Consider the following 25,793-nt stretch of genomic DNA (forward strand, 5'->3'; position numbering starts at 1 on the left):
GGAAACAGCAAGTCCTGACAAGATCCAGGAAACACAAGCACTATGCGACAGGCATTATTACTGTCTGTATAGCCCCAGGTTGTTGTTGTTGGTGGTGGTGGTAGGGGCTTTGTATGATCTGAAGAAACTCAGGTCAGAACATCTTAGGTTCTTACAAACAAAAAAGTAGGATACTAAATGCTACCCTCTTTCTTAGTGATTCAAGTGTGTGTGTGTGTGTGTGTGTGTGTGTGTGTGTGTGTGTGTGTGTGTTTAAATCACGTCAGCTTTAGCTTCTTTTTCTCCTTATAAAACATTGTGCATTTCAGCTTTTCTTTTTTCCTCAAGACATGTTGAAGTGCTGAGTCACTTTTTTTTTTTTAAAGAAGAAGAAAGTAGAGTGATCATGCTTCTTAGGGCTAGCCTCAAGGATGACTTAAGCGCACTTCCCCCCCCCCCCCAAGTTGTGATTCTTTCGACGCTAACGACGTCACATTGTGCAATCTTAATAAGGTTTCCAATCAGCCCCACCCACTCTGGCCCCACCCCCACCGTCCAACAAAGATTTTTATCAAATGTGGGATTTTCCCGTGAGTCTCAAAATTAGAGAGTCGACTCCCAATAAATATGAGACTGGGGATGCCTGTAGCTCATTCTACTCTCGAGCCCACCAGGAACGAAAGACAACTCCATCTGCCCTCCAGGAACCGCTATGAAGTTCCTCTCCACAAGTAAGTGAAGGCAGTTCCTCGCCCTCTGGTGGAGCTATTGAGCCGGTGTGAGAGAGGAGCGCGCGGCTGAGAGCGAGGGCTGCGGCTGGCCAGCTTCCAGGAGCAGGCTCCCAGCTGTGCTATCTTCTCACTTGCCGCTTTCCCTTCCCTCCACACAGGAGACTTCCATCCACTTGCCTTCTTGGGTCTGTTGCTTGCGATGGCCACTGCCCTTCCTACCTCACAAGTCCGGAGAGGAGACTTCACAGAGGACACCACTCCCAACAGACCAGTATATACCACTTCACAACAAGTCGGAGGCCTGATTACATATATCCTCAGGGAAATCTTCGAAATGAGAAAAGAGGTGGGTAGGCTGTGAAAGCGAAGAAGGCCCAGGGTGGGCGTTCATTCATGCTCTTTGCTCCTGGGTTGGGAATTCTCTGCTGGGTTCTAGGGCACTTAGGATTTGAGGCTAAAGATCAGACTCCACTGTGGTCTCTACCTCTTCTCTTTGCTGGTCACAGAGGGTCTTTTCCTGTCTGGAAAACACAGAATGTGGCTGCATTTCTAGAAAATTCACAGTGGGCCATTCTCAGCTCCACATTCGGCAGTTGCTTCTTGGGCAGGGATTTCCTTGCTAAAGAGTATGGTCTCTTTGCCTTCATTTGCCCTTGAACTCTGGAGGATGGGGAAGGTGTCACTTCAGCTGCTTGTGGTAGTTGCAGCACTTTTGGATGAAAGGCAGCTGTGTGATCAGGACTCCAGGGCCAACCCAGCAAAGATGAAATACAGAGCCCAACACATCAGGCTGGGCATGGTGGTGCATGCTCCAATGCCAGCATTCAGGAGGCAGAAGCAGGAAGATCTCTGTGACTTAGAGGCCAGCCTGATCTATGTATCGAGTTCCAGGACAGCCAGGAGAAACCTATATTGAGAAACCCTGTCTCAAAAAACAGAAACAAACAGAACCTACCTAAATTAAAGTATCTTCCATCTTTAAATGCAAAGCATTTTGACTCTGTTTGATAAAAAGAAAACACACACACACACACACACACACACACACACACACACACACGAGATAAGATTAAGAGCTCAGACTCTAGGTCTGGGTGTGCAGAAACAACTTTATAATCTTGGGGAAATTCCCTACTATTTAGGACTCTTATCTGCAAAATTATAGAGTTACAGATGATGGCACAGGCCCTTCCAGATGAAATATTCTGTGGCTTAAATTTATTTGCTCCAATTATCATCAAAATTTCTGTCATGTACTAAGTTCCTATGATGTGCCAGGCAGTTTATATCATTTAATTCTTGAAACAAATGTATAAGGGGGACTTTAATAATTCTTTACTTGAAGATAAGAGACAGACTCAGGAGAATAACAAGGTTGAAGCCAGAGGAGAGTCTGGGACTGAGCCCTGGGGTTTCTTTCTATTGGGCTGCTTGGTAGGGTGCCAAGAAGGTGTAGCTTCCTTTTTCTTCGGGTGTCTCCTGCTGTGCAGGAGCATGAATTGGCCCTCTAGTGGTGTTTGTTTGGGGGACACTTAAGTGAGCATTCTGGTACTCTTTTGCAGTTGTGTAACAGCGATCCTGATTGTATGGCCAAAGATGATGCCTTGTCAGAAAACAATCTGGAACTTCCGGTGATACAAATAAATGATGGATGCTTCCAGACCAGATACAATCGGGTACGAACTTGTCACATTTACTTTCAGCAATTCTTCAGCCAAAGTTCTCTTGCATGTGGTGCCTGCATATATGCCGTTCCAGTCAGGCAGCAAAATGGGGGAGTAGATACAAAGAATATTATGTAAATATTATGAGGAGCTCACCTTAAAGCTTTGATTAAAAGCAGTTTCTCACTGAATAGGTAAAGTCCCACTATGTTGGGATTCTTCACATCTGTTAGATGTTAGAGATCATAGCAAGTTCATCTTGAGTACAGTGGTTCAGGGACCATACTTTTCTCTGACTGCCCCTGGAAGGATCCAAGCCCACTCTCCCTACTGAGAACACTCTCCACACCCCTCTCCCTCCAGCCAGTGGAATAACCTGCATGGATTTCTCATTCATTTCTCTTAAAAGCAGTCTCTGGCTGACCCAGAGAAGAGCAGAGTACAGGAAGGGTACTGGGGGCAGAGGTAGGGGGTCAGAAGAGGATCTCTACTGCCACACTCTTGGTCCTGGGGGAAAATATTAAGTGGTGCCTCTAGTTGTCCAGATATTTAAGGGAGGTCAGCTGATGCTACCTGGTGTCTAACTCTCTAGAGGGGCAGAGGGGAAAATGCTGAACAGCAGGAGTCTTTTCTCATATTGAGTCAGCTTCTAGAGAGGACTAATTTCTCCCCCCACTCTATCCTAGGAAATGTGCCTACTGAAAATCATCTCTGGTCTTCTGGACTACCAGATCTACCTGGAGTTTGTGAAGAACAATGTACAAGAGAACAAGAAAGACAAAGCCAGAGTCCTTCAGAGCACTACCAGAACCCTAAATCAGATCTTCAAACAACAGGTGAGTGCTTCCTCATCTCAGTGTGGGGAAGGGTTGAGGGGTGCGCCCCACCCAGCACCTCAGGGCTGCAGCCCTGCTTCCTCAGAGGGGGAGGGTCTGGCAACAGCACTACAGTCTTGTTGGAAGACCTTGTTTTTGTTCAGGTTTTGCTTTGGGGCTGGCTCTCTTTAGCAAGGGAAACGACTACTTTAAACCATATTAAACAGATTTTAACTAATTGCTTAGGAGGTAAGAAAAATATAACAGACAAAAGGAAGCATATTCAACCCTACCCAGTCAGCCATTATAATGGGGCACAAAAATGCCTTTAATATTTAGTACCTGGTGAGTGGCATTCTTGTCACTAGAGACCTAATGCAGAGAAGTAGCCAAAGCTGAAAAGACAGGAAGGGAGGAGATTAAGGGCTTCTGGCCACCATGAGCTATTAAATGGTAGGTCTGGAGGGTTGATGGCTCAGAGTGTGGATGAGTCAAGCCAGATGCAAGAAGAAGGGCCTGGAATGAAACCCTGGTGCTAAGTCGGCTTCTGCCACTTGTAGCTTCTTGCCTGAAACCAGAGCTTCTCCTAGTTTAATGTGCACAGGAACCATCCGGGGTCTTGTTCCAGCACAATCTGGAGAGAACTGAGTCACTTTATAGACAGCTGCCTGGTTATGCAAGTCTGTTGTACTTGAGAAGTAGTGGGGTTTCCAGGTGGCGGTGGCGCATGCCTTTAATTCCAGCACTTGGGAGGCAGAGGCAAGCGGATCTCTGTGAGTTCAAGGCCAGCCTGGTCTACAGAGCAAGATCCAGGAAAGGCGCAAAGCTACACAGAGAACCCCTGTCTCGAAAAACCAATAATAATAATAATAATAATAATAATAATAATAATAATAATAGTAATAATGCATCCATGGAAAGGTGTCTCCAGTATTCTTCACGCTCCCACACTGGGAGACTCTCAATAGAATCTGAATGGGAAGGGAGAGGAAAGCACTTGGTTTAGAACCCACTGGGCCACCTTCCCCGTGGGCTCCTCTGTCTCCAGTAGCAGTACTGCGCATGTGAGCACTGTTTTGGGTAACAGACAAGTAAGATGGTGGTGCTGACCTTTGGGTGCTTACTTTCTAATGGCAGACAGAACAGTATAGGGCAAAGTTAGGATTCTGTTGCTATTGAAAAAACTAATAATCACCTTGAGGAAAAAAAAAAAAAAGAATGGAATTGCTATGCATAGGTCCTTCTCAGGGTGAGCTTGGAGCAAAAACACCTCCCCTAGCTTGGGTGAGTCAGAGAAGATGGACCCAATTAGTCTAATTCATCCTAAATTTGAACATCATCTTCCCACAGCCCAGAGCACCTCACAACAAAAGATGTGTACAATATTTAACCAGTCTTTCCTCACTTCCCCCACTCCAGGTAAAGGATAGGATCCCTAGCCCAACTTCCAAGGCCCTCCTCCTGGAGAAACTGGAGTCACAGAAAGAGTGGTCGAAAACCAAGACCATCCAACTCATCCTGAAAGCACTTGAAGATTTCCTAAAGGACACCTTGAGGTCTACTCGGCAAAACTAGTGTGCTGTGCCTTTGTGTAGCAATCTGTGAACATTCCTCACTGTGGTCAGAAAATATATCCTGTCACCGGGTATCTACCTTATGTTGTTCTCTACGAAGAACTGACAGTATGAATGTTGGGACACTATTTTAATTATTTTTTTAATTTATTGATAATTTAAATATGTAAACTATAAGTTAATTTATGATTAATATTTATAATTTTTATAAAATGTCACTTGAAATACTATATGTAATAGTTTTGAAATGATAATATAAAAATCTATTTGGTCTGAATATTCTGTTACATAACTAGATTACTTCTTGGAATGTATAAATTTACCTCAATAAATTGCTAATTTATACATGTTTTTAAAGAAATCTTTGTGTTGTATTTTTATGATCTTTAGACTGTCTCCAGACAAAGAAATCACATTATCTTTAAAAATCAGGGACTGGGCTGGGCGGTGGTGGCGCACGCCTTTAATCCCAGCACTCGGGAGGCAGAGCCAGGCAGATCTCTGTGAGTTCAAGGCCAGCCTGGGCTACCAAGTGAATTCCAGGAAAGGCGCAAAGCTACACAGAGAAACTCTGTCTCGAAAAACAAAACAAAACAAACAAACAAACAAAAAAAAAAATCAGAGACAGAAGGAATCAACTCAGCTGGTAAAGTTAGACCCAGCATGAGCAAGGACCTAAGTTGGATCTGAGCATAAAAAAAAAAAAAAAAAAAACCACACCCAATAATTAAGCAAATGTATGATATGTAAAATTAAATAACAAGAGAAAATAGCTGCAGGCAGCAAGTGAAAGGGAAAATTCCTTCCTGGGCCTTGAGGCTTTACTACCAGGAATGAGACTGGCACACAGAATCTGCAAAAGGAGCAAGTTTCCAGGTATTGAACAACACCTTGCTAGGGAGCTTGAGTAATAGCAGATGAATTTTACCACTTGACCTGTCCAGATGTAACTCCGTGGACTTGGAGAACTTACAGCCACTTTTATAGATCCCGATGTAATGAGTCTTTAAGTCTGCTTTCCTCCCTCAGGAAGCTCACTTTCCTCTCTCAGGAAGCTCACTTTCCTCTCTCAGGAAGCTCACTCACCTCTCAGAGCCTTTGGCTGCTTATGGCACACCTTTTCTGCACATAGGTTTTCTTCATTTTGATGTTAACTTCATTTATGATTTCTTGGTTTACAAATCTCAATATAAATACATTTCTTGTTACCATTAATAAAAAACAAACAAACAACAAAACCCTTAAATCCCTGCCTCCTGCCAGGTACCATGACAAAAGGTTGCATTCATCACAACAGTTAATCCCAGGATTTGTACATTCTTTTCTGGACCTTTCTGAAACATAAGTCATGGTCCCCGAGTTGAAATTCAAGTCTACCTGCCTCCAGGTCTATTTTTAACTCTTAGTTTTCATTGAAAGACAGATATAGAAAATCTCAATTTTAAAAGCATTTTTAATAAAGAAAATACATTTAAGGTTGCAACCCCAGACTCTGAGACCATACAACAACTTAGATAATGTAGAGCAGTGCACAAGCTCCCAAATAACAACTAGACATTCTCCTCCCTTGTCTGCCATCTCCATGCACTGCACATACCTCCTATCAGGGTCTCCCATAATATATCACACCTTAAAAGTGAGACAAGAAAGCAGACTCAAGTGTGTCCACCGTTTCATGCTGGACCCATGACCAAGAGCCTTTGCAAAGGAGACCCCCATAAGTATAGGCTGAATGAAGAGAACGCTTAGCTAGTCGCAATGTAACACAAGTCAGTTCTTGGTGAATATAGAGTATTTGGGGGACATTAGACTGATGTGCCATTGTCTTAAGGAAAAATAGAAAAGAATGTAAAAGAAACATTCTAAATAAGGCAATCAATAGTCATAGGGTAAAGGACACCTTCATTTCCTTTCCTACAGACATTACTCCTCACTCCTTCCAATCCTCACCAGGGTTGGTGGTAAGTCAGGTGTGATGGCACACACCAACAATCTCAGCACTCTAGGGGCAGATACAAGAGTACTGTGGCTTTTAAAGCAGACTAGGCTATGTGGGTAGACCATGTCTCAACTCTACCCCAACTCAAAAATGTATATATATGATGATTATGATGATGGTGATGAGACAGTGTATATAATTTAATGTGGCCCCCTCTTCCTGTTTCTGCGCGAAGCTGGGCATTTGGTACAGAATTCCCCTTTCTAGTCCCAGAGTACAAGAGTTCTGTCTTCTAACAAAGGTGCTCCCTACCTTAACCTACGAAGGCTTCTTCTTCAAGGGCAGGTGTTCTGCTGGGGAGGAGAAAGTCCACAGAGGCCAAGAATGCTGAGGAGTCAAAGAAGGGAAGAGGCACATACTCTGACTTCTGAGACTATGTGTCACAGTGGGCTTTCCAGAGATAGGGTCAAATCTCAGAACAAAGATACAAATTCTAGCCAATACATCCATTCTATAAATAAAAACAACAGCAGAAATGTTGAGCATCATGTCCAGGAATATTCATGATAAAGATAAATGAACAGGCATGGGCCCTGACTCTGTGGCAGGAAAATCAGACACCAAGCAAACACCATAAGTGACAAGATTTACAAAAGAGAAATGTGAGGTACTCAGAGACCCTATCTTGGTTATACTAACAACAGGGTATCCAACTAAATCTGGGAAGGGTAGTCATTTAGGCTTCTTGGAGAAAGAGACATTGGCTGAGATATGGAAGGTCTGAGAGAGTTAACCAGGCCAGGCTAGAGAGAGCATTCCAGGCAGAGGAAATAGCATATATGAAGCTGTTTATTAACAATATTAGTAACAATAAAATAATGCATATTGTATAGATTTCGTAATTCTTAAAGGTACCATGCAAACTGCTGGGAGAGAAAAGTCATCAGTTGTATCATTCAGAAGTGAACCTCAAATTCTACAATACTAACCTGGTAGGCAAGCTGTGCCCATTGGTGCACAGTGGAATGGAAGTTATGGAGAAACCAATTGCTTTTTGATTGGATCTGAGGTCTGGTTCACAGAAAGAAATTCATGCCTGGCACTGTAAACCTTGCTAAAAGCCCTGGGCTCAGGAGTTCACAGTTCTTAGGGAGGAACCTACTGCTGTTATTTTACTAAATGGTTCTGTTAACAAATTGACTTCTAACACTTACATTACACCCATAGACTACTGCTGCTCTCTCAACCTTGGCCAAAGAAACTCCTGCAATTAATGAAGAGACTTATAACTGATCCAAGTACCGAGAGTAAATGACTGTTGAGCGCTCAGCCCTAAATGGGACATCTTTATTAACACCACCCTCAACCCAAGCCTCAGAGAACACTGTGGAAGAGCAGGAGGGAAGACTGTAAGAGCTGTAGGCTGGGGGAGAGTGCTGGGAAATGCTGGGCATGACATGCTATGGCACTCATGAACTCACTGCAGTTAGAGTTGTCCACAGAAGACCTGTACAAGATCACCCCAACAAAATCAGTCAGTATTCCAGTAAGCTGCATTAGATGGACTAAGTGGGTTACAAAAAGACAACAGGAGAGAACAGGAAGCTGGGAGGGGACATGTTGGGAAGGAAGTTGTTGGACATAGATATGATCTACACATACACATATGAAATTGTCAAAAAAATACAGAAGTTGAGAAGGGCTAGGAAAAAAAGGTGTTAACCAGACCATCAAGAACATTAGAAAGCATATTCAGAAAATTCAGACCTTATCTCACATGTGGTGAGAAGATGGATTTGAAGTAGTAAAATGGCATATGAGATTTACATTTTAGTGTGTTTACTCAAGTTGCAACTTGAAGAATAGATTAAAAAAAAAAAAAAAAGCTGCTGGGGGGCTGGAGAGATGGCTCAGAGGTTAAGAGCACTGACTGCTCTTCCAAAGGTCTTGAGTTCAATTCCCAGCACCCACATGGTGGCTATCAACCATCTGTAATGAGATCTAGCGCCCTCTTCTGTAATAAATAAATAAATAAATAAATAAATAAATAAATAAATAATTTTTTTTTTTTTAAAAAGCTGCTGGAAGAAGAGAATGCTGGAGGAACCTTCCAAAGGCTTTTATTAGAGTTTGGGGAACAAAGGGCAGTGTTCTGATTCAGCGTGGTGATAATAACCAGCAAATGTAAGTAAGACTGGCCGGCTCAGTTATGTGGAATTTCAGAAGATACCAGAGACTCCCAAGGAGAGAGGAAGCAGGGTTTGAATAGAGAAGTAAACGCATGCAGGGCTTGGGATCTGAACATGTTCATTGAAACACTTCAACGAGCAGCTCTAACATGTTAGCTTCTCTCCTCAGGCCTGGGAATACAGCAATTGCTACAAGCTGCAGGAATGTAGTAGGAATTCAGCTGAATATGGTAAAGCTATATTATATAGTTGGAGGAATTTGGGGAATTCTTTCAGTGGAACCCAAATCTCAAGTAGTATTTGGTGTTATTTGGCTTTTAATATATCAGCTGTTTCCTGCTATGAATTTCTAATGTGCTCTCATACTTTCCCTAAGAACTTATTTTTTTCCTCTTTTTTTTTTTTTTTTTTTTTTTGCCAGAGCTGAGGACCGAACCGAGGGCCTTGCACTTGCTGGGCAAGCACTCTACCACTGAGCTAAATCTCCAACCCCCCTAAGAACTTCTAACAGTGTATTTTATTTGATATACTTCTCTAGCATCCAAAGCCAAAAGGCAGACAGGACAAAGCATTTCAAATCAACAGCTGAGTCTCCTGAATTAAGGTAAACACCCTTATGAAGACACCACCTGTCTCCTAGGCTCAGGAGACAGATGATGTAATGTGCATAGCTTTGTTTCTTGAGCAAATTAAGCTCAGACCCTCCTTTTTTATACAGCCTTAGTGGTATTTATACTAACATAGACTCCTAACATTTTACCTAACCACTTCTAGGAATGTAATTTGAACACATAAATTTCCTTTTTCTGATATATTAACCGATTTTAGCTATTAGTTGACCTCCTCTCTTAACCACCCCCCTTGTGGGTTGTAAAAGAAGCCTGACAGTCACTGCCTGAGGAAAATTCTTATCTGCCTTTATGACCCTGTGAGAATTCAAGCCTGGTGACCTTGCCTTAGCCAGAGCATTGCTATTGCATGGCTCTATAACTATAAACCTCAGAGACTGAGGGGACTAGATTGGAGACTTGTATGGATAACTAGAAAGACAAGATGAGCCTGATGGGGAAGAACTAGGTGGATAAGAATGAGATGAGAAAGACCAAGATGGGGCAGAACTAAGATGAAGGAGTGAAGATGGCTCATAGAGGGAACAGCAGAAAGATGTAGAGAGAGTCAGGCAAGAAAGGAGCTGAGTATGCGAGCAGAAAAGAAGAGAGAACTGACTCAGAAGAATAAAGTATATAGACTAAAGAGTTTCATGTACATAGATTTATTAGTGAACTCCTCAGATAAACCTGCCACTGGTAGTGTCTCTTCTGGAACTCTGAGTGAAGGCTATCGAGGGGCAGGACCCCAACAGCTTTTGTTAAACAATGATAAGACAAATATCTCTGCTCACAAAGAACTTAAGGCTACAGAAAGAAATTTAAAGAAATAATATTGAACCATGCACTAAACATGCGTTACAGTTATGGATTGAATTGTATCACTCAAAATTTGTGTTAAAGTGAATGTGACTTTATTTGGAAATAGGATGAGGTAATTATAATGAATCTTATAATACCAGAGAAACCAGGCAATGGTGGCCCACACCTTTAATTCCCAGCATTCAGGTGAATGTATGTAAGTTTGAGGCCAGCATGGTCTATAGAATGAGTTCCAGGACAGCCAGGGCTACACAGAGAATCCCTATCTCAACACCCCCTGCCCCCCACCAAAAAAAACCAAGAGGAGGTAGAAACACACTAAGCAGGCATTCATATGGATGCAGAGGTTCGGTACAATGACTACACCTGAAGTTTCTGGGTCAGATGTGCTTTCTGGTTGGATCTGAGGTCTACTCCACACAAAGGAAAACACAAATATTGATACAGGAGGATTGCTTGAACCCAGGAGTTCAAGGCTAGCCTGAGTAACATAGTAACACCTATCTCAGAGACGGGGAGGAGAAGGTATGAATCAGTTCTCATGTAAGGACAGAGGTAGAGATTAGAAAGATGTAGATGCGCTGGGCGATGGTGGCGCACGCCTTTAATCCCAGCACTGGGGAGGCAGAGCCAGGCAGATCTCTGTGAATTTGAGGCCAGCCTGGGCTACCAAGTGAGTTCCAGGAAAGGCGCAAAGCTACACAGAGAAACCCTGTCTCGAAAAACCAAAAAAAAAAAAAAAAAAAAAAAAAAAATGCAGATACATCTAGAAGCTAAAGAACACCCACAACTACCAAATGCAGGAGGAATAAGCAAGAAAAGACTTTCCCTATAGATTTTACAGGGAATACAGGCCTACTTTTTTAGCTTTTGCTTTGTTTGACCCTTTGTGCTTTCTTTCTTCTTCCTTCCTTCCTTCCTTCCTTCTTTCCCTTCCTTCCTTCTTTCCTTCCTTCCTTCCTTCCTTTCTTTCTTTTTGGTTTATCAAGACAGGGTTTCTTTGTGTAACTTTGCGCCTTTCCTGGATCTCGTTCTGTAGACCAGGCTGGCCTCGAACTCACAGAGATCCAGGTAGTGGTCTTTAATTAAGTGGCCTTGAACTTGCTGCATACCACAGGTTAACAATCCTCCTGCTGTAGGTTCCTGAGTGTTAGAATCATAAGCATATGCCATCAAACCCAGCACTTCTAGCCACCAAAACTGTGAGAATAAATTCTACTTTTAAGCCACCAACTTGTGGTAATTTGTTATAGCAGCCCTGGGAAACTCTGGCAGTGCACAGTAGTTAATTCATCGAAGGTCATTGATTATGGAGGAATAAAATGGCTAATATAACAGGAAGATAAAGAATAATGTTATTAAAGGTTTTTGTTTGCTTAATTGCTTGATTGGTTGGTTGGTTGATTGACTGATGTTTTAAGTTGTTGGTCTTGCTATGTAACATTGGATAGCCTGGTGCTTATTACACAGCCCAGCTGCCTCAAACTCATAGTTACCCTCCTACCTTGACCCCTTGAATGCTGGGATTGCTGGTGCATGCCACAACAACAGGCAGAGGTTTCCTGCTGTTGCTTTGTTGAGGAGGGGTTTGCTGTTGTTTGGTGGGGGAGTGTGTGTGTACAGGCTTGGATGTGTACACTGGTGTGTGTCTCTGTGTGCATGTGGGAAGGCCAGAAGTTGATGTCTGATGTCAGATATTTTCCTCTTACTTTTTCACATGGGGTGTCTCACTAAACACAGAGCACATTGATTCAGTAAGATTAATTAGCCACATTCCCAGCACTAGGTTTATAAAAGCACACCACCATACCCCGCATTCTACATGTGTCTTTGTTAGGGTTTTATTGCTCTGGAGAGACACCATGACCACAGCAACTCTTATAAGGGAAAACAGTTCATTGGAGCTGGCTTACAATTCAGAAGTTTAGTCCATTATCACCATGGCAGGAAGCATGGTGACATGCAGGCAGACATGGTGCTGGAGAAGGATCTGAGAGTTCTACATCTGGATCCACAGGCAGCAGGAAGAGGCTGACACACTGGGCATGGCTTGAGACCTCAAAGCCCACCCCCTAATGACACACTTCCTTGAACAAAGTCACACCTCCTAATGCTGCAGCTCCTTATGAGCCTATGGGGCCATTTTTATTCAAAGCATCACAACACGGGTGCTAGTTATCTAAACTCAGATCCACATGCTTGTATGGCAAGCACTCTACCAACTGAGTCACCTCCATAGCAACACATATTTTCATTTATAAATGTTTGGGGTCAAGAGAATGGGCTCCAGAGGTCAGAGGAAAGAATCTAGAAAATATCGAATTTCTTGAAGCAGGTTCGAGCAAAAATAGAACAGTACTAGTGAAGTAAGCAAGAAAGAAAATAACAATAAAGTCCCTGCTGGCAGATATGCCCCAGAACTTCCAGATGTGGTGATGTGATATCAGGCAGTCAATTTTAATTTGCTATCTATTTCCTCATAAAACTTTCACAAAACTAATTCACCAGCACAAAGCAAATATCTGCTAGTCATGTGTTGTGAAATATTATTTGAAGATGTGTTACATTTGTTTATGCTGTGGAATATTTGTTTAATGATGCTATGATGTGTTGCATTCTTTTATGTTGCATTTGTTTAATTCTGTGAAGCTGTGTTACTTTGCCTGTCTAAAGCACCTGATTGGTCTAATAAAGAGGTAAATGGCCGATAGCAAGGCAGGAGAAAGGATATGCAGGGCTGGCAGGAAGAGAAAATAAATAGGAGAAATCTGGGAAAATAAAAGATCAAGGAGCAAGAAAAATGGAGGGCAAGAAAAGAAAGGACCAGCCACTTAGCCACACAGCCAGACATGGAATAAGAAGGAAATAAAAGGTATATAGAATAAAGCAAGGTAAAAGCCCAGAGGCAAAAGGTAGATGGGATAATTTAAGAAAAGCTGGTTAGAAACAAGCCAAGCTAAGGCCAGGCATTCATAAAAAAGAGTAAGTCTGATGTGATTTATTGGGGAGCTGGGTGGTGGCCCCCAAAGAACAAACAAGTGAAGACAACCAACTGTGTCATGTGTCCACCCAACTCTGAACAATAAAGGGCAGTTTATATTCATGTTTGGGGCAAAAATGGACAAGGGGGTTTGTAGATGAAATTCTAAACAGTCTTAGTAAATAAGAAACACAGAGCCAAATACAGAAGTAATAGCCAAAGAGATCAGAGAATTAGTGAAGAGCCACGACTACCTTATTTTACCAACTCACTGCCATTGCTTCCCCAGAGAGAGCTTCTTCCTGTGTGACTTGTGTTTTTATTGCCTTCCTATTCTGCCTTCTCATTGGCTCTAAGCCCAGCCACATGACTTCCTCATCACTGCCTGTCTATACAGACCTCCAGGTCTCTATGGTTGGTACTAGAATTAAAGGCTCGTGTCACCACACTTGGCTGTGTCCTTGACCACACAGAGACTCTGCTTGCCACATGATCAGATTAAGGGCATGGGCTACCACTGCCTGACTTTTGTTCCTGGTTCACTATGACCTCTGATCTCCAGGTAAACTTTATATTAACATACAAATAAAATCACATTTCAGCACAATTAAAATATCACTACAGGGGTAAAAAAATGAGTCAAAAATGAGACCTCAAGAAGTGACCACATGCTCCAGAACATTTGGGATTTGCAGTTTCTGTGGTCTGTTTAGAATGGAGACACTGGATATTATCTCTTTTGGTGCTAAAGAGAAGGTTATTACTAAATGCTAAAAGATTGATAACAGAGTCAGGCAGTGGTGACGCATGCCTTTAATCCACTAGGGAGGCAGAGGCAGGCAGATCTCTGTGAGTTCGAGGCCAGCTTGGTCTACAAAGCAAGGTCCAGAACAGCCAGGGCTATTACACAAAGAAGCACTGTCTTGAAAACAACAACAAAAAAGATTGATAACATTTATACTATGAATATGAAAAGTATGAAGAGAGAAAGCTGATGGGAGAGGACAGCACAAATTCCACTCAAATCACAACTTCAAAAGCATCTGGTGGGTTCAGGAAGGGAAGAAAGGGAGAAGGTGACTCCTTAGCATATCTAAAGACATTTGGAAACCAACTATTTTTATAAGCATCAGATATACACTGCATATAAAAGAGTTTAGAGCTACCCTACACAGGGGATTTTACTCTCCCCAGAAGTCCCAGGCCAAGTTGCCATCTAAAAAGCCCAGTGTGGAACAGCTATCCCTAAGCTGTTGGTCGAAAATGTCAGGAAGACCCTCAAATATCAGTCCTCTGGCCGTCCATCTTCAGTACTGTTAGTTATTTCTCACCTTTTGTCTCTTCAGATAAAACACTAGAATTAGTTTGTCAACAACTATAAAATTACTTTCTTGAATTTTGATTGAGACTGCATTGAATCTATAGATGAAAATAATTAGCTGACATTATGGCACCTTCCTATTTATGAAAATGGAATGACTTTCCTGTGAAGACCTAGACTTAACTTTACAGGCTCAGGAATGTGCCATGACAACTCAAATGGATACAGAGCAGTATCCTCCTGCAGACATCCTGTCTGTGGTTTATGACCCTTGAAGATATCTAGACAATCCTGCTGAGCAGTCCAGATAATCCTGTTCAGCAGGTTGTGGTTCCCGACAAAAGTCTAACCCAATGATTTCAAATATGGTTTTACGCCCAAAGTCTAGACCAATAGTTTCAAAAAATCACCTTACCCCTTCTACCCAATCCCAAGTTGCCAATTCCCGGCTTGTGGTTTTTCCCTATAAGAACCTTCTACACCAGGGCTCATGGCTGTCACCACATTTCCTTCCATCTGCCCTTAGGCAGCCCAGGTCGAACCTGAATAAAAGGACCCTTAAGTGCTTGCATGGGAAACCGGCTCCTTGGTGGTCTCTGGGGGTTTCACAAAATAGGTACAACATTTCCATTTCTTTAGTTCTTTCTTGATAGCTTTCACTAGAGATTTTCAGTTTGTCTTACATAGATCTTCACATGCTTTTCATAGGTTTATACCTGTTTTTCGTTTTCTTGGGTGCTAAATGTAAGCAATATTGTGTTTTTAATTTCCAATTTCACTAGCTCACTGATAGTAAGTACTACTACCTTTTAATTGAAATTATTTTGGTTCAGCAAGGTTCATCCAGGTGTGGTGCACACAACTGAACCCCCGGGACTCAGGAGGCTGAGACTGGAGGATTGAGAGTTTGAAAAAGTCTTGATTACAGGTTTTGGGCCACCTTGGCTTATTCAGTGAGCCTGTCTATAAATTCATTCGTTTTAAATTTTTTGATGCACTAGTGAAAATTACAGACTTGAATAGTATTTTTCTAATCCTGCTTTTACCAGGAGCCCTCTTTCTAGTGTGATCCTACAGAGAACAAAATTTGGGGTACTGTATCATAGTGACACATAGTCTATACCTGTAGGCATACAGAGAAACCCAGTTTGCCAAAGGAAAAATTCTGACTGTCTTGGAACTCACTCTGTAGACCAGGTTAGCCTTGACCTCACAGAGATCCACCTGCCTTTGCCTCCTGAGTGCTGGGATTGAAGACATGAGCCACTATTCCCCACCCGAGCTATCAACATTTAAAGCTGGCATATTATTTAAACGATGAAACTACTGCCATAATTTTATTCTCTCAGTGTTCATGTACATTTCTTTTTTGTTTGTTTGTTTTTTGTTTTTTGTGTTTTGGAGCTGAGGATCGAACCCAGAGCCTTGCGCTTGCTAGGCAAGCACTCTACCACTGAGCTAAATCCCCAACCCTCATGTACATTTCAAAATATGTATGTGTACATCTGTGTCTTTAGGAATATATGGGTCTGGTATGGTGGCATAATTCCAAGCATTCAGGAGGCACAGGCAAGTGGATCTCTGTGAGTTCAAGGCCAGCCTGGGCTACAGAGCTAGTTCCATGACCGCCAGGGGTACACAGAAAAACTGTTTTGAAAAACTAAAAACTAAAAATAATAGAAATATAGGTACACATTCTACTGAGGCACTGCTCATGATAACAAGAATGTCTACCCAGGCATGGTAGGTAATACTGAAGTCAGCTCAAAATCAGCTCAAGTTTGAGGCCAGCAGGCTAGTGAGTTTCAAGCCAGGCACCAGGCTCCTGTCTCTACTTTTAAAACAAAACTAACAGAACAATTAAATAGAGCTGTTGCTGTGATAAACCTGACCATTGGGTTTTTAGACCTTTGAAACTGGTTTGCAAGAAGAATGAGGAAGAGTTTGGAACTTTGGGCTGAAAACCCCTTGACTGCTCTCCACAGAACTTAAAGAGCCGTTCTGGTGGGAGTTTGAAAGGCCCGAAGGCCAAGAGCAGTGAGGACAGCGGAGGACTGGCCCGTGGGGTTCCAGAAAGGGATGGAGCCTCTACTGAGAACTCAGCTAGTGACCATTTTAGTGTGCTTTGTCTATTCGGTTGGTTAGGTTTCGTCAGTTTGTTGTGTTGTGTTGTGTTCTTCTCAGACAAGGTTTCTCTGTGTAACAGCTCTGACTGTCCTGGAACTCTCTCTGTAGACCAGGCTGGCTTTGAGCTCACAGATACACACCTGTCTCTGTTTGTGCTGAGATTAAAGGTGTGTACCACCACCTGGCTTTAGTGTGATAGTTTAACAAAGAACCTAACTGCATTCTGCCTGTGTCCTGAGAAGTTAATGAGGATGAATTTAAAGGTAATGGACTACTTTGTTGGGTAGAGGAATTTTCAAGACAGGATAGCAGCCTGGTTTCGCCATGGCTGTTCCCCACTCTTACCCATCTGATTCAGTTCTACAGTGAAAAAGAGCAACACGTGGGGCAGAATGGTATTTAAGGAATGTGAAAATGTATGTTGAAGGTGGGGGGAGCTCAAGGACTGCATCCTTGCCTAGCCTCAGGGACTTGACCTGAGTAGGGTATTGAGGATATGAAGAAAAGCAAACACCTGGGTAAGTACCCAGGAATCTGAGATCAGTACCCAGGAAGCTCAACGTGTTTATTATATACAGTTGACTAGGGAGGTAGGGTTAGTGTATACAGCTGAACAAGGAGGCAGGTCCAGCTGGTCTCAGGAGGAGCAGTCTCTGAGGGGAGCAGTCTTCAGGCCACAAACACCCCGTGGGAGAAGGCTACAGTGGACACTTTCTGCACGTGCTGTCAATATTTGCACATGACCTCCCTCTGAGCCTCAACCCCTGGGTTTCAGGGAGGCTTTGCCATTTCCACATGGTTCTGAGGCTCTGGTCCTTGACATGGCTGGCTAATGTCAACACTACACATTCACTCAGGACTACACACACTCAGGGCTTCCTTGCTCTCCAAGCTCAAGCAAGTTTTAAGTTGCAGAGAAGGTGCATGTTGAAAAAGACTGTGAGTTAGAGACACGTCTTGCTAGTCACTGGAGTTCTAGAAAATGTGCCCTGAGGGCAAGACCTATCTATCAAAGGCTCCAACTTATAAAAATGCAAATTCATTTGAAAGAGAGAGCAGAACAGAGAATGCCCTGAAGGAGTCCCCTGCTCTTGAAAAGCCGCTGTCTAGGAAAGTGTTTCCTCGGAGTCAGCACCAAGAGTCTATTGCATCCATGCTACAGGGAGGCCAGGCTCCATTTCCAGCTGGGAACAAAATGAGGCAGCAGAAGCCACATGCTAGTGGTTTGACAGGCATGAAAAACACAAGATTAAAGGGGGTCAGAGAGCCTTGCAGAGCCACTGAGGTCAGGCAATGTGTGACAGGACTAGAGAACCTGATAGGTTACTACATAAAGCCATGAAGGAAAAGTCCAAGTTGCAAAGGAAACCCCGGGATGTTAAGGATGCCAGAACCCTGGGGTGTCGGTTAAGGGAAGTGGCATGCACACAGTAGCTCTGGCTCAAGAGAAAGACTATGTATGCTGTAGGAAGCAGAGCTGGAAGGGCAGGGCTACCCAGGTCCTTTGAAGCCAAAATTATTCCATCATGAGCTCCAGATCCCCAGGGCACAGTTCTGCAGAACTTGGTGTTTGTCCTGCTGAGTTTTGGCTTGTCTTTGGTCTACTCTTTCCTTATTATGGCCCCATTCCTCTCTTTTGAAATAGAGATATTTATTCTATGTTATATATTGGAAGAATATGACCTGGTTTTTATTTTAAGGGGCTCACCATTAATTGCCTGTGTCTCAGAAGAGACTGCACTCTCTTTTGAACAGTGTTGGAATTATTAAAGATAATATTTATTTACTTATATAAGTTCCACTGGGTAAATGTAGAGGTCAGAGGACAATGTGGAATAGTTAGTTCTCTCTTTTCACCATGTGGATTCCAGTGGTTGAACTCACCTCATTAGGTTTGGGAACAAGCTTCTCTACTTACTGAGCCCTGATTGGGGCTTTAGAAGTTGAACTGACACATTTTACAATATGAAATGTCCATGAATCTACAGAGACAAGAAATGAAAGGTTGTGGATTTAAAAGTAGTATTGTTTAGATGTCAAATTAACAGGCAGAACTTGTCCTGATTAATCTTGTCAACCTGATAGGATCTAGAGTAGGCAAAGAGACAGCCTTCAGGACGTGTGAGGGTTATCTAGATTAGGTCATATCTTACTTAGGGATGTGTTGCTGTGATAAACACCGTGACCAAAAGCAACTTAGGGAGGAAAATGTTTATTTCATCTTATGTGTCCCGATCATAGTCCTTATGAAGGGACATTACGTGTGTGTATGTGCATGTTGTTGGGGGTATCTCTCTGCAACCTTCAGGAGCAGTAGAGAGACGAGCCATGGGAGGCCAAGAAGACAGGCTCAACACAGCTCAGTAACCAGTGTTGCTTTAAACTTTGAGACTCTGGCTCAAGTTGTTTATTTTAAGCATATTTAAGCAGAGCACAATTTGGTGAAAACTATTTTGGTAATAGTTAACTCAATCCTGAGTGAACAACAAAGCATACAATCTCCTTGAGGAAGAAAGTAAGCTAAATACAGATCAGATATGACTATAGCGAGACACTTTGTAAAGTCTACAGAGATGTACAATATAGACTCGATAGACTGACTGAGAAAAATAAATTTAGAGTAAGGGTCTGGAGGAAGGTCTGATACCAGAAAAGTCTCTAGCCACACAGATAACACAGTTTACCAGGCTAGAAAGTTCATCCACTCCAGCTTTCTGGCTGGAAAACAGGTTTTGCATTCCTTCACTTGAAGAAACAAGTCTGTGTTTAACATTCCAGGTTCCCCTAGCACATGTCTGTGAGCACAGAGACCTCTGTGCCCCTTCAGGAAGTCAGAGCAGGAACTTAGGTCAGTAACCTAGAAGCAGGAGCTGATTCAGAAACCATGGAGGGGTGCTGCAAGGCTTGCTCTCTGTGGCTTGCTCAGTCTGCTTTCTTCTAGCACCAAGGAACGCCACCCCAGAGGTGGCACCACAATGGGATGAGCCCTCCCACACCAATCACTAATGAAGAAAATGGACTGCACACTTGCTTATATGCCAATCTTAGGGAGGTATTTTCTTCACATGAGAGTCACTCTTCCCAAATGACTCTAGCTCATATTAAGTTGACATAAAACTAGCCAGGTAGGAAGGCTCACCCTAAATGTGGCTGGCTCCATTTTTTTCATGGGTTGTGGTGCTGGACTGAACAAAAAGAAGAAAGCTAGCTGAGCACAAATACTCGTCATTCTCTGCTTCCTGCCTGCAGATATAATGTAATCAGCAACCTAGACTCCTGCCACCAAATTTTCCCATGATGGGCTGTATCTACAAACTGGCCTCCTTAGGTACTCATGTGCATACAGTCACACACCAACACATGAAAAATAAAAAATAATAAAATCCTTAAGTTAAAAAGAAGTAAATCAATACAGACAAATGCTTAATACCCTATTTAGAGTATTCTGGAAGTTTTTAGGCTCCTAACATGTAAAAACCATATAATTGACATTAGTCAAGGATTTAAGTGAAAGACTGAATCAAAGACATTCACTCCAAGTTGTTCCATGAATGAATAACAAACAAGGTAGCTAGGTACAGCTCTCTAATGGTATCACAAATGGGTGAATTCAGATATCAGCTAATGAGCCAGAAGACCAACCCAAGGAACAGATAAACCTGGCAAAACACTTGTCATAGCAACTTGATGTAATAATATGTAAATTATTTTAAAGCACTTTCATTTTGAACATGATAATAGAGCAAGGAGAGCCTTTTCCTCAGCTTCACTGCTAACAGCATAAGTGGCTCTGAAATACAGGTGGTGGAAGACTGCATTGTCTACAAGTGTGGTTTAGTCAGGAGCAGCATCGAAAAACCTCAGCTCCCACTGCCCACCTGGTGCATTCTAATAGTCAAGGACCTAGGAAGAAATGTCTCAAATTCTTTGTCTTACTTTCTTTTTTACTCTAGATTTGTTGTAGATTTGGCTGGATTGTTTGTTTGTTTGTTTTAGTATTTATTTTTTTAATCATTTATGGTTTTCTCTTTTATTTACTCACCTTTAATTTATTTTTTATTTATTTTATAATTGGATATTTTAGTCTCTTGTTTTAAGAGAGTAAAGCTTTTCCTCACATTCTTTTTCTTCCTTTCTTTTTACCTAATATTTTGTTTTGTTTGAGACAAGGTGTCTCTGTGTAGGCCTGGTTGTCCTGGAACTCCATATGTAGACTAGGCTGGCCTTGAACACAGAGCCACCTGCCTCTGCCTCCTGAGTGTTAAGATTAAAGGCTTGTGCTACCAAACCTGGCTTTAATTTTGAGTTTTCTTTCTTTCCCCCTTTTATGCTCCCCTCCTTTTTTATTCTATTGTTACTTTCTCTGATTTTTTTTTTTTTTTTTTGGTATATCTTTTGCCACTTCCTCCTCATTACAGAAGGCTAAGACACTGGCCACCCCTAGCCCAAGCTCCCTGCTGCTTGAAATCCTCTGCAATCTAAACTTCCCATCTCTACAGCTGCCTCTTGTGTCCATCTGCCATCCAGATGCTGTGGCAGACTGTCCCCAGGCCTCCTGACTTGTAATTCCTCCTCAGATTAGCACTGTCCCAACTACCAAAGTTCTCCTCAAGACTTGGTAAATAACACAATAGATTTCTTCTCCAATGATAACCTGCCAAGCAAAGCATACTTCAAGCCAAAATTAGTCATAAAAAATAAATGCTACTAGATATTAATAAATGGGACAACCCCTCAAGAAGATATAATAATTGTAAAAATATGTATAGCAAACATTGACACACCCAACTTCACAAAACAAGCACTAGCAGACATAAAGGGCAAGATAAGTCCAAATACAGTAATCACAGGTAATGTTTGTACCCTAGCCTTACTATGTACAGTAGGCCAAAGGAACTACACAAACACCTATAGACTACTCATCCAACAGTGGAAGAATACTTATCTTCTCTTCAGCTCATGGAACTGTCCCAAAGCCAACCACGTTTTACAGCAAAAATCAAGTATTAGTAAGTAACAAAAATAAAATAATTCTGTATCTTTTAAAAAATTATTATTGTAATGTATCTTTGTGTGTCATATGTGTGCAAGTGCCCATAAATGGCAGAAAAAAAATATGACCCCTTGGAGCTGGAGTTACAGGCATTTGTGAGCCTCCCTATGTGGGTGCTAGAAACTGAGCTCGGGTCTTCTGGTAGTAGTCTTAACTATTGGGCCATCTTTCCAGCACCTCTTGAACCTTATCAGATTATGATGGAAGAAAAACAGAATCAACAAGAGACACCAGTGAGGTGACTCAGCAGGTAAGGCTGCTGGCTATGCAAGCCTGGCAACCTGACTTCAAGCCCTGGAAAGGCCAATGAATAAAACCAGTTCCATAAGTCATCTTCTGATTCCCATATACATACCATGCCATGAACACCCCCCACATAAACATCACACATGCACACACATGTCTCACACACACACATACACACACACACACACACACACACATAAACACACAGTCACAAACATCACATACATACATCACACATACACAACATCATACACACAAACATCACAGACACATACAAACACCATACACACACATCATACACACTCACACACACACAAACATCATACACATATACATACACAAACATCTCTCACACCTACAAACATCACATACACTCACAAATATCATACACAAACGTTTCACTCAAATATCACACACACACACACACACACAAACATCACACACACATCATACACATACAAACATCACAGACATATACAAACACCATACATACACACCATACATACAAACACTACACACACTTAGGCTGGAGAGATGGCTCATTGGTTAAGAGCACTGGCTGGGTTCAATTCCCAGCAACCACATGGTGGCTGACAACCATCCATAATGAGATCTGGTATACATGCAGGTATACATGCAGACAGAACACTGTATACATAATAAATAGATGATAGATAGATAGATAGATAGATAGATAGATAGATAGATAGATCTTTAAAAATAAAACAAAAAATCACACACTCACAAACATAACACAACACATACAAACATCTCACACACAAAAAAACAATACACACACACACACAAACACCATAAACACACATCACACACTCACAAACAACACACATACAAACATCATACAGACACACAAACATCACATACACATACAAACATCTCTCACACTCAGAAACATCACACACACAAATATCATACACACAAAGGTTACACTCAAACTTCACACACACACACACACACACACACACACACACACACACACACAGAGTTTTGTTTTGGTCCCCCCCCCCCCCCCCCCCAGCTGAGGACCGAACCCAGGGCCTTGTGCTTGCTAGCCAAGGGCTCCACCACTGAACTAAATCCCCAACCCCACACACAGTTTTTAATTAAAGAAATCAACAAGAGAAACTACAGAGATTATACAAATATATGGAGATTCGACAATCTTTTTGAGTATCAGTGAGTTGTTATAGAAATTACAGAACAATTTAAAAACCTCCTTAGACTCAAAGGAAAGAAAAAAACAAGTTATCAGCACCTTGAAGCTCAGCCAGGGCAGTTCTAAGAGGGGAGCTGATAGCTACAAGCACATAATTTTAGAAAAAGTCCAAAGGGTCTTCAGTAAATAACCCAACGATACATCTCAGGGTCTTAGGAGAGCAAGAGCAGGCTAAATCCCAACTTAGTAGATAGGGAGACATAATCCAGATCAGGGTGGAAACCAATGAAGTGAAGACTAAAAGAACATTTAATAAATGATATGTCCAAGGATCAGTTCTTGGAAAACATACACAAGATTAACAAACTACCAAACCAAAAGAGAAAAAATCCAAATTAGTAAAATTAGGGATGAAAAGGGAGTTATTTACAATAGATATCATCAAAATCCACATCATGAGGGAATATTTTGAAACATATTCCAAAAAATTGGCAAAGTTATAAGAAATACACAAATTCCTAGATACATATGACTTACAAAAATTAAACTAAGGAAAAAAAACAATCCATACAAATCAATAAAATGCAATAATACTGAAGCAATAATAAAATCTCCCAACAGAGAAGCCTTAGGTATCAGTCAGGGTATTCTAGGGGAACAAAACCAAGAGGATGACTAGATATACTCATTTCAGTATGGATACATATTAAAGAGCTACATTGGCTTACATGGAAATAGCAACAATAGCTGAATCACACCCCAAAAGGCCGAGAACTAAGCAGACAAGGTTGGATGTCTCAGCAATCCCAATCTAATGCCAATAACTTGGAGGTTCCTGGAGACCTGCTGGGTCCTTAGTTAAAGATGGAAACCTGGACATGATGTTTTTGATATCAGCAAACCAATCAGCAGCAACCACAGGGTAAGTCAACTCCACCTGAGGGAAGGGCATGCAAGTAAAAGGCAAAAACCAAAACTTGTTTTCTGCAGCATCCTTTTCTAACTGGGCTGCTACCAGAACGTGCCATCCACACTCGGAGTGGGTCTTCCCACATTAATTAAGGCAATCAGGACCATTCTTCAGGTGAGACTGTATTCATCTGATTCAAATTTGTAGCAAGTTGACAGAACAGCTAATACCAATGCTCCTCAAACTATTCCTTAAAACATTGTCTCATTCTAGGGCCAGTGAGATGGTTCTGCAGGTAAAGATGCTTGCGATACAATCCTGACAACCAGTGTTCAATCTCCGGAATCCAGGGAAATATTGAAGAGAGAACTGACTCCATAAAGTTATCCCCTGACCCCCATACATGCATGCCCCCCCACATCATACACATGCACACAATAATAATATATAAATTAAAATGCAAACTCATTCTACAGAATTAGTATTACAGTTATAGTATAACTGTATACCACAACAAAAAGAAAAATCATTTTATCAATTACCTTCATAAAGATTGATGTAAAAATTGCCATAAAATGTGTGCCAAGTGATTTTAACAACATATTTAAAATGTCATGCATTATGACCAAGTGAGTTTCATTCTAGGCATGTAAGATGGCTCAACATACATAAATCAATAAGTGTTAATATAGCATAAAAAGACTGAAGGACAAAAGTTACTGGTCATCTTAATGGATGCAGAAAAAGCTTTTGTCAAAACTCAACATTCCTCACAAAAAAAACCCCTAAAGCATTACAGATATAAAAATGATGCCTCAACATGATAAAGGTGTATATGACAGTCTACAGTCAATAGCATACTGAAGGTTGAAAACTGAAAGCTCTTCCTCTAAATTCAGGAACAAGACAAGGGTGCCAGTTTCCACTGTTATTCAATAGAGCCTCAATTCTCTGCCAGAGAAATTAGACGACAGAAATAAGTGAAGGGGCACAAATAACAGGTCAAATTACCCCTGCTTTCTAATGATATGACCCTATACTTTAAAGACCCTGGACTCCATCATAAAGTTCTTAGATTTGGTAAACATTTCTAGCAAAGTAGTAGCATATAAAGTTAATATGCAATAGCTTAACTATGCATCAAAAGAAACATGCTGTGAAAGAAATCGGAGAAACAATCTCATTCAAAATAGCTCCAAAATATAATAAAAATACCAAAGCCTAAAGTTAAAAAACATTTAAAATATCCATGTGATGAAAAATCTAAGGCACTGTGGCTGCAGATGCCCCATTGGTAGAGTGCTTGCCAAGCACGCACAAGGCCTTAGCACCTAGTAAATGGATGTGGTAGTGCATACCTGTAACTACAGCGCTCTGGAAGTGCAAGCAGAAGACAAGGATCTCAAGGGTACCTCAGCTATATTCTGTGTTCAATGCCAGCCTGAGCAATATAAGACCCTGTGCCACAAAAACAAACAAAACTACAAGGTCTGGCAAGGTGGCTGGCTCGGCAGATGGAGGAAATCAGCCTCTGACAAAAACTTGAGCAGACTCGAAATACTGAACATTAAAAACACTTGGCTGGGGTTGGGGATTTAGCTCAGTGGTAGAGCATTTGCCTAGCAAGCACAAGGCCCTGGGTTCGATCCTCAGCTCAAACA

The 25,793-nt window shown here is 41.8% G+C and overlaps 1 protein-coding gene and 1 non-coding gene across 3 annotated transcripts; both read left to right on the plus strand.

Moving 5' to 3' along the window:
• The first annotated feature begins 602 nt into the window (after window positions 1–602).
• Il6 (interleukin 6) lies at window positions 603–5,191 on the plus strand. 2 transcript variants are annotated; one of them, XM_036180356.1, is made up of 6 exons: window positions 603–710; window positions 869–1,056; window positions 2,273–2,386; window positions 3,061–3,210; window positions 4,563–4,564; window positions 4,657–5,191. In XM_036180356.1, exons 1-6 carry the CDS (start codon window positions 692–694, stop codon window positions 4,709–4,711), a joined length of 528 nt encoding a protein of 175 aa, XP_036036249.1. In that variant the 5' UTR covers window positions 603–691; the 3' UTR covers window positions 4,712–5,191. The 2 variants fall into 2 exon arrangements, with proteins under 2 accessions (XP_036036249.1, XP_036036247.1); XM_036180354.1 differs by lacking the exon at window positions 4,563–4,564 and adding an exon at window positions 3,991–4,007 and having other exon boundaries at window positions 692–710; window positions 3,061–3,214; window positions 4,615–4,764.
• A 20,527-nt stretch (window positions 5,192–25,718) lies between these two features.
• Trnaa-agc lies at window positions 25,719–25,793 on the plus strand. The gene has a single exon. It is a non-coding gene; the product is annotated as a tRNA-Ala (tRNA).

The sequence above is a fragment of the Onychomys torridus genome, chromosome 3 (genome assembly GCF_903995425.1).
Source record: "Onychomys torridus chromosome 3, mOncTor1.1, whole genome shotgun sequence".
Classification (NCBI taxonomy): domain Eukaryota; kingdom Metazoa; phylum Chordata; class Mammalia; order Rodentia; family Cricetidae; genus Onychomys; species Onychomys torridus.

What these genes read in the sequence shown, in the direction of transcription:
- Il6 (XM_036180354.1), top strand. An exon ending in TCTTCGAAATGAGAAAAGAG is followed by an intron (nt 1,057 to 2,272) that starts GTGGGTAGGCTG and finishes ACTCTTTTGCAG; the next exon opens with TTGTGTAACAGCGATCCTGA. An exon ending in TCCAGACCAGATACAATCGG is followed by an intron (nt 2,387 to 3,060) that starts GTACGAACTTGT and finishes ACTCTATCCTAG; the next exon opens with GAAATGTGCCTACTGAAAAT.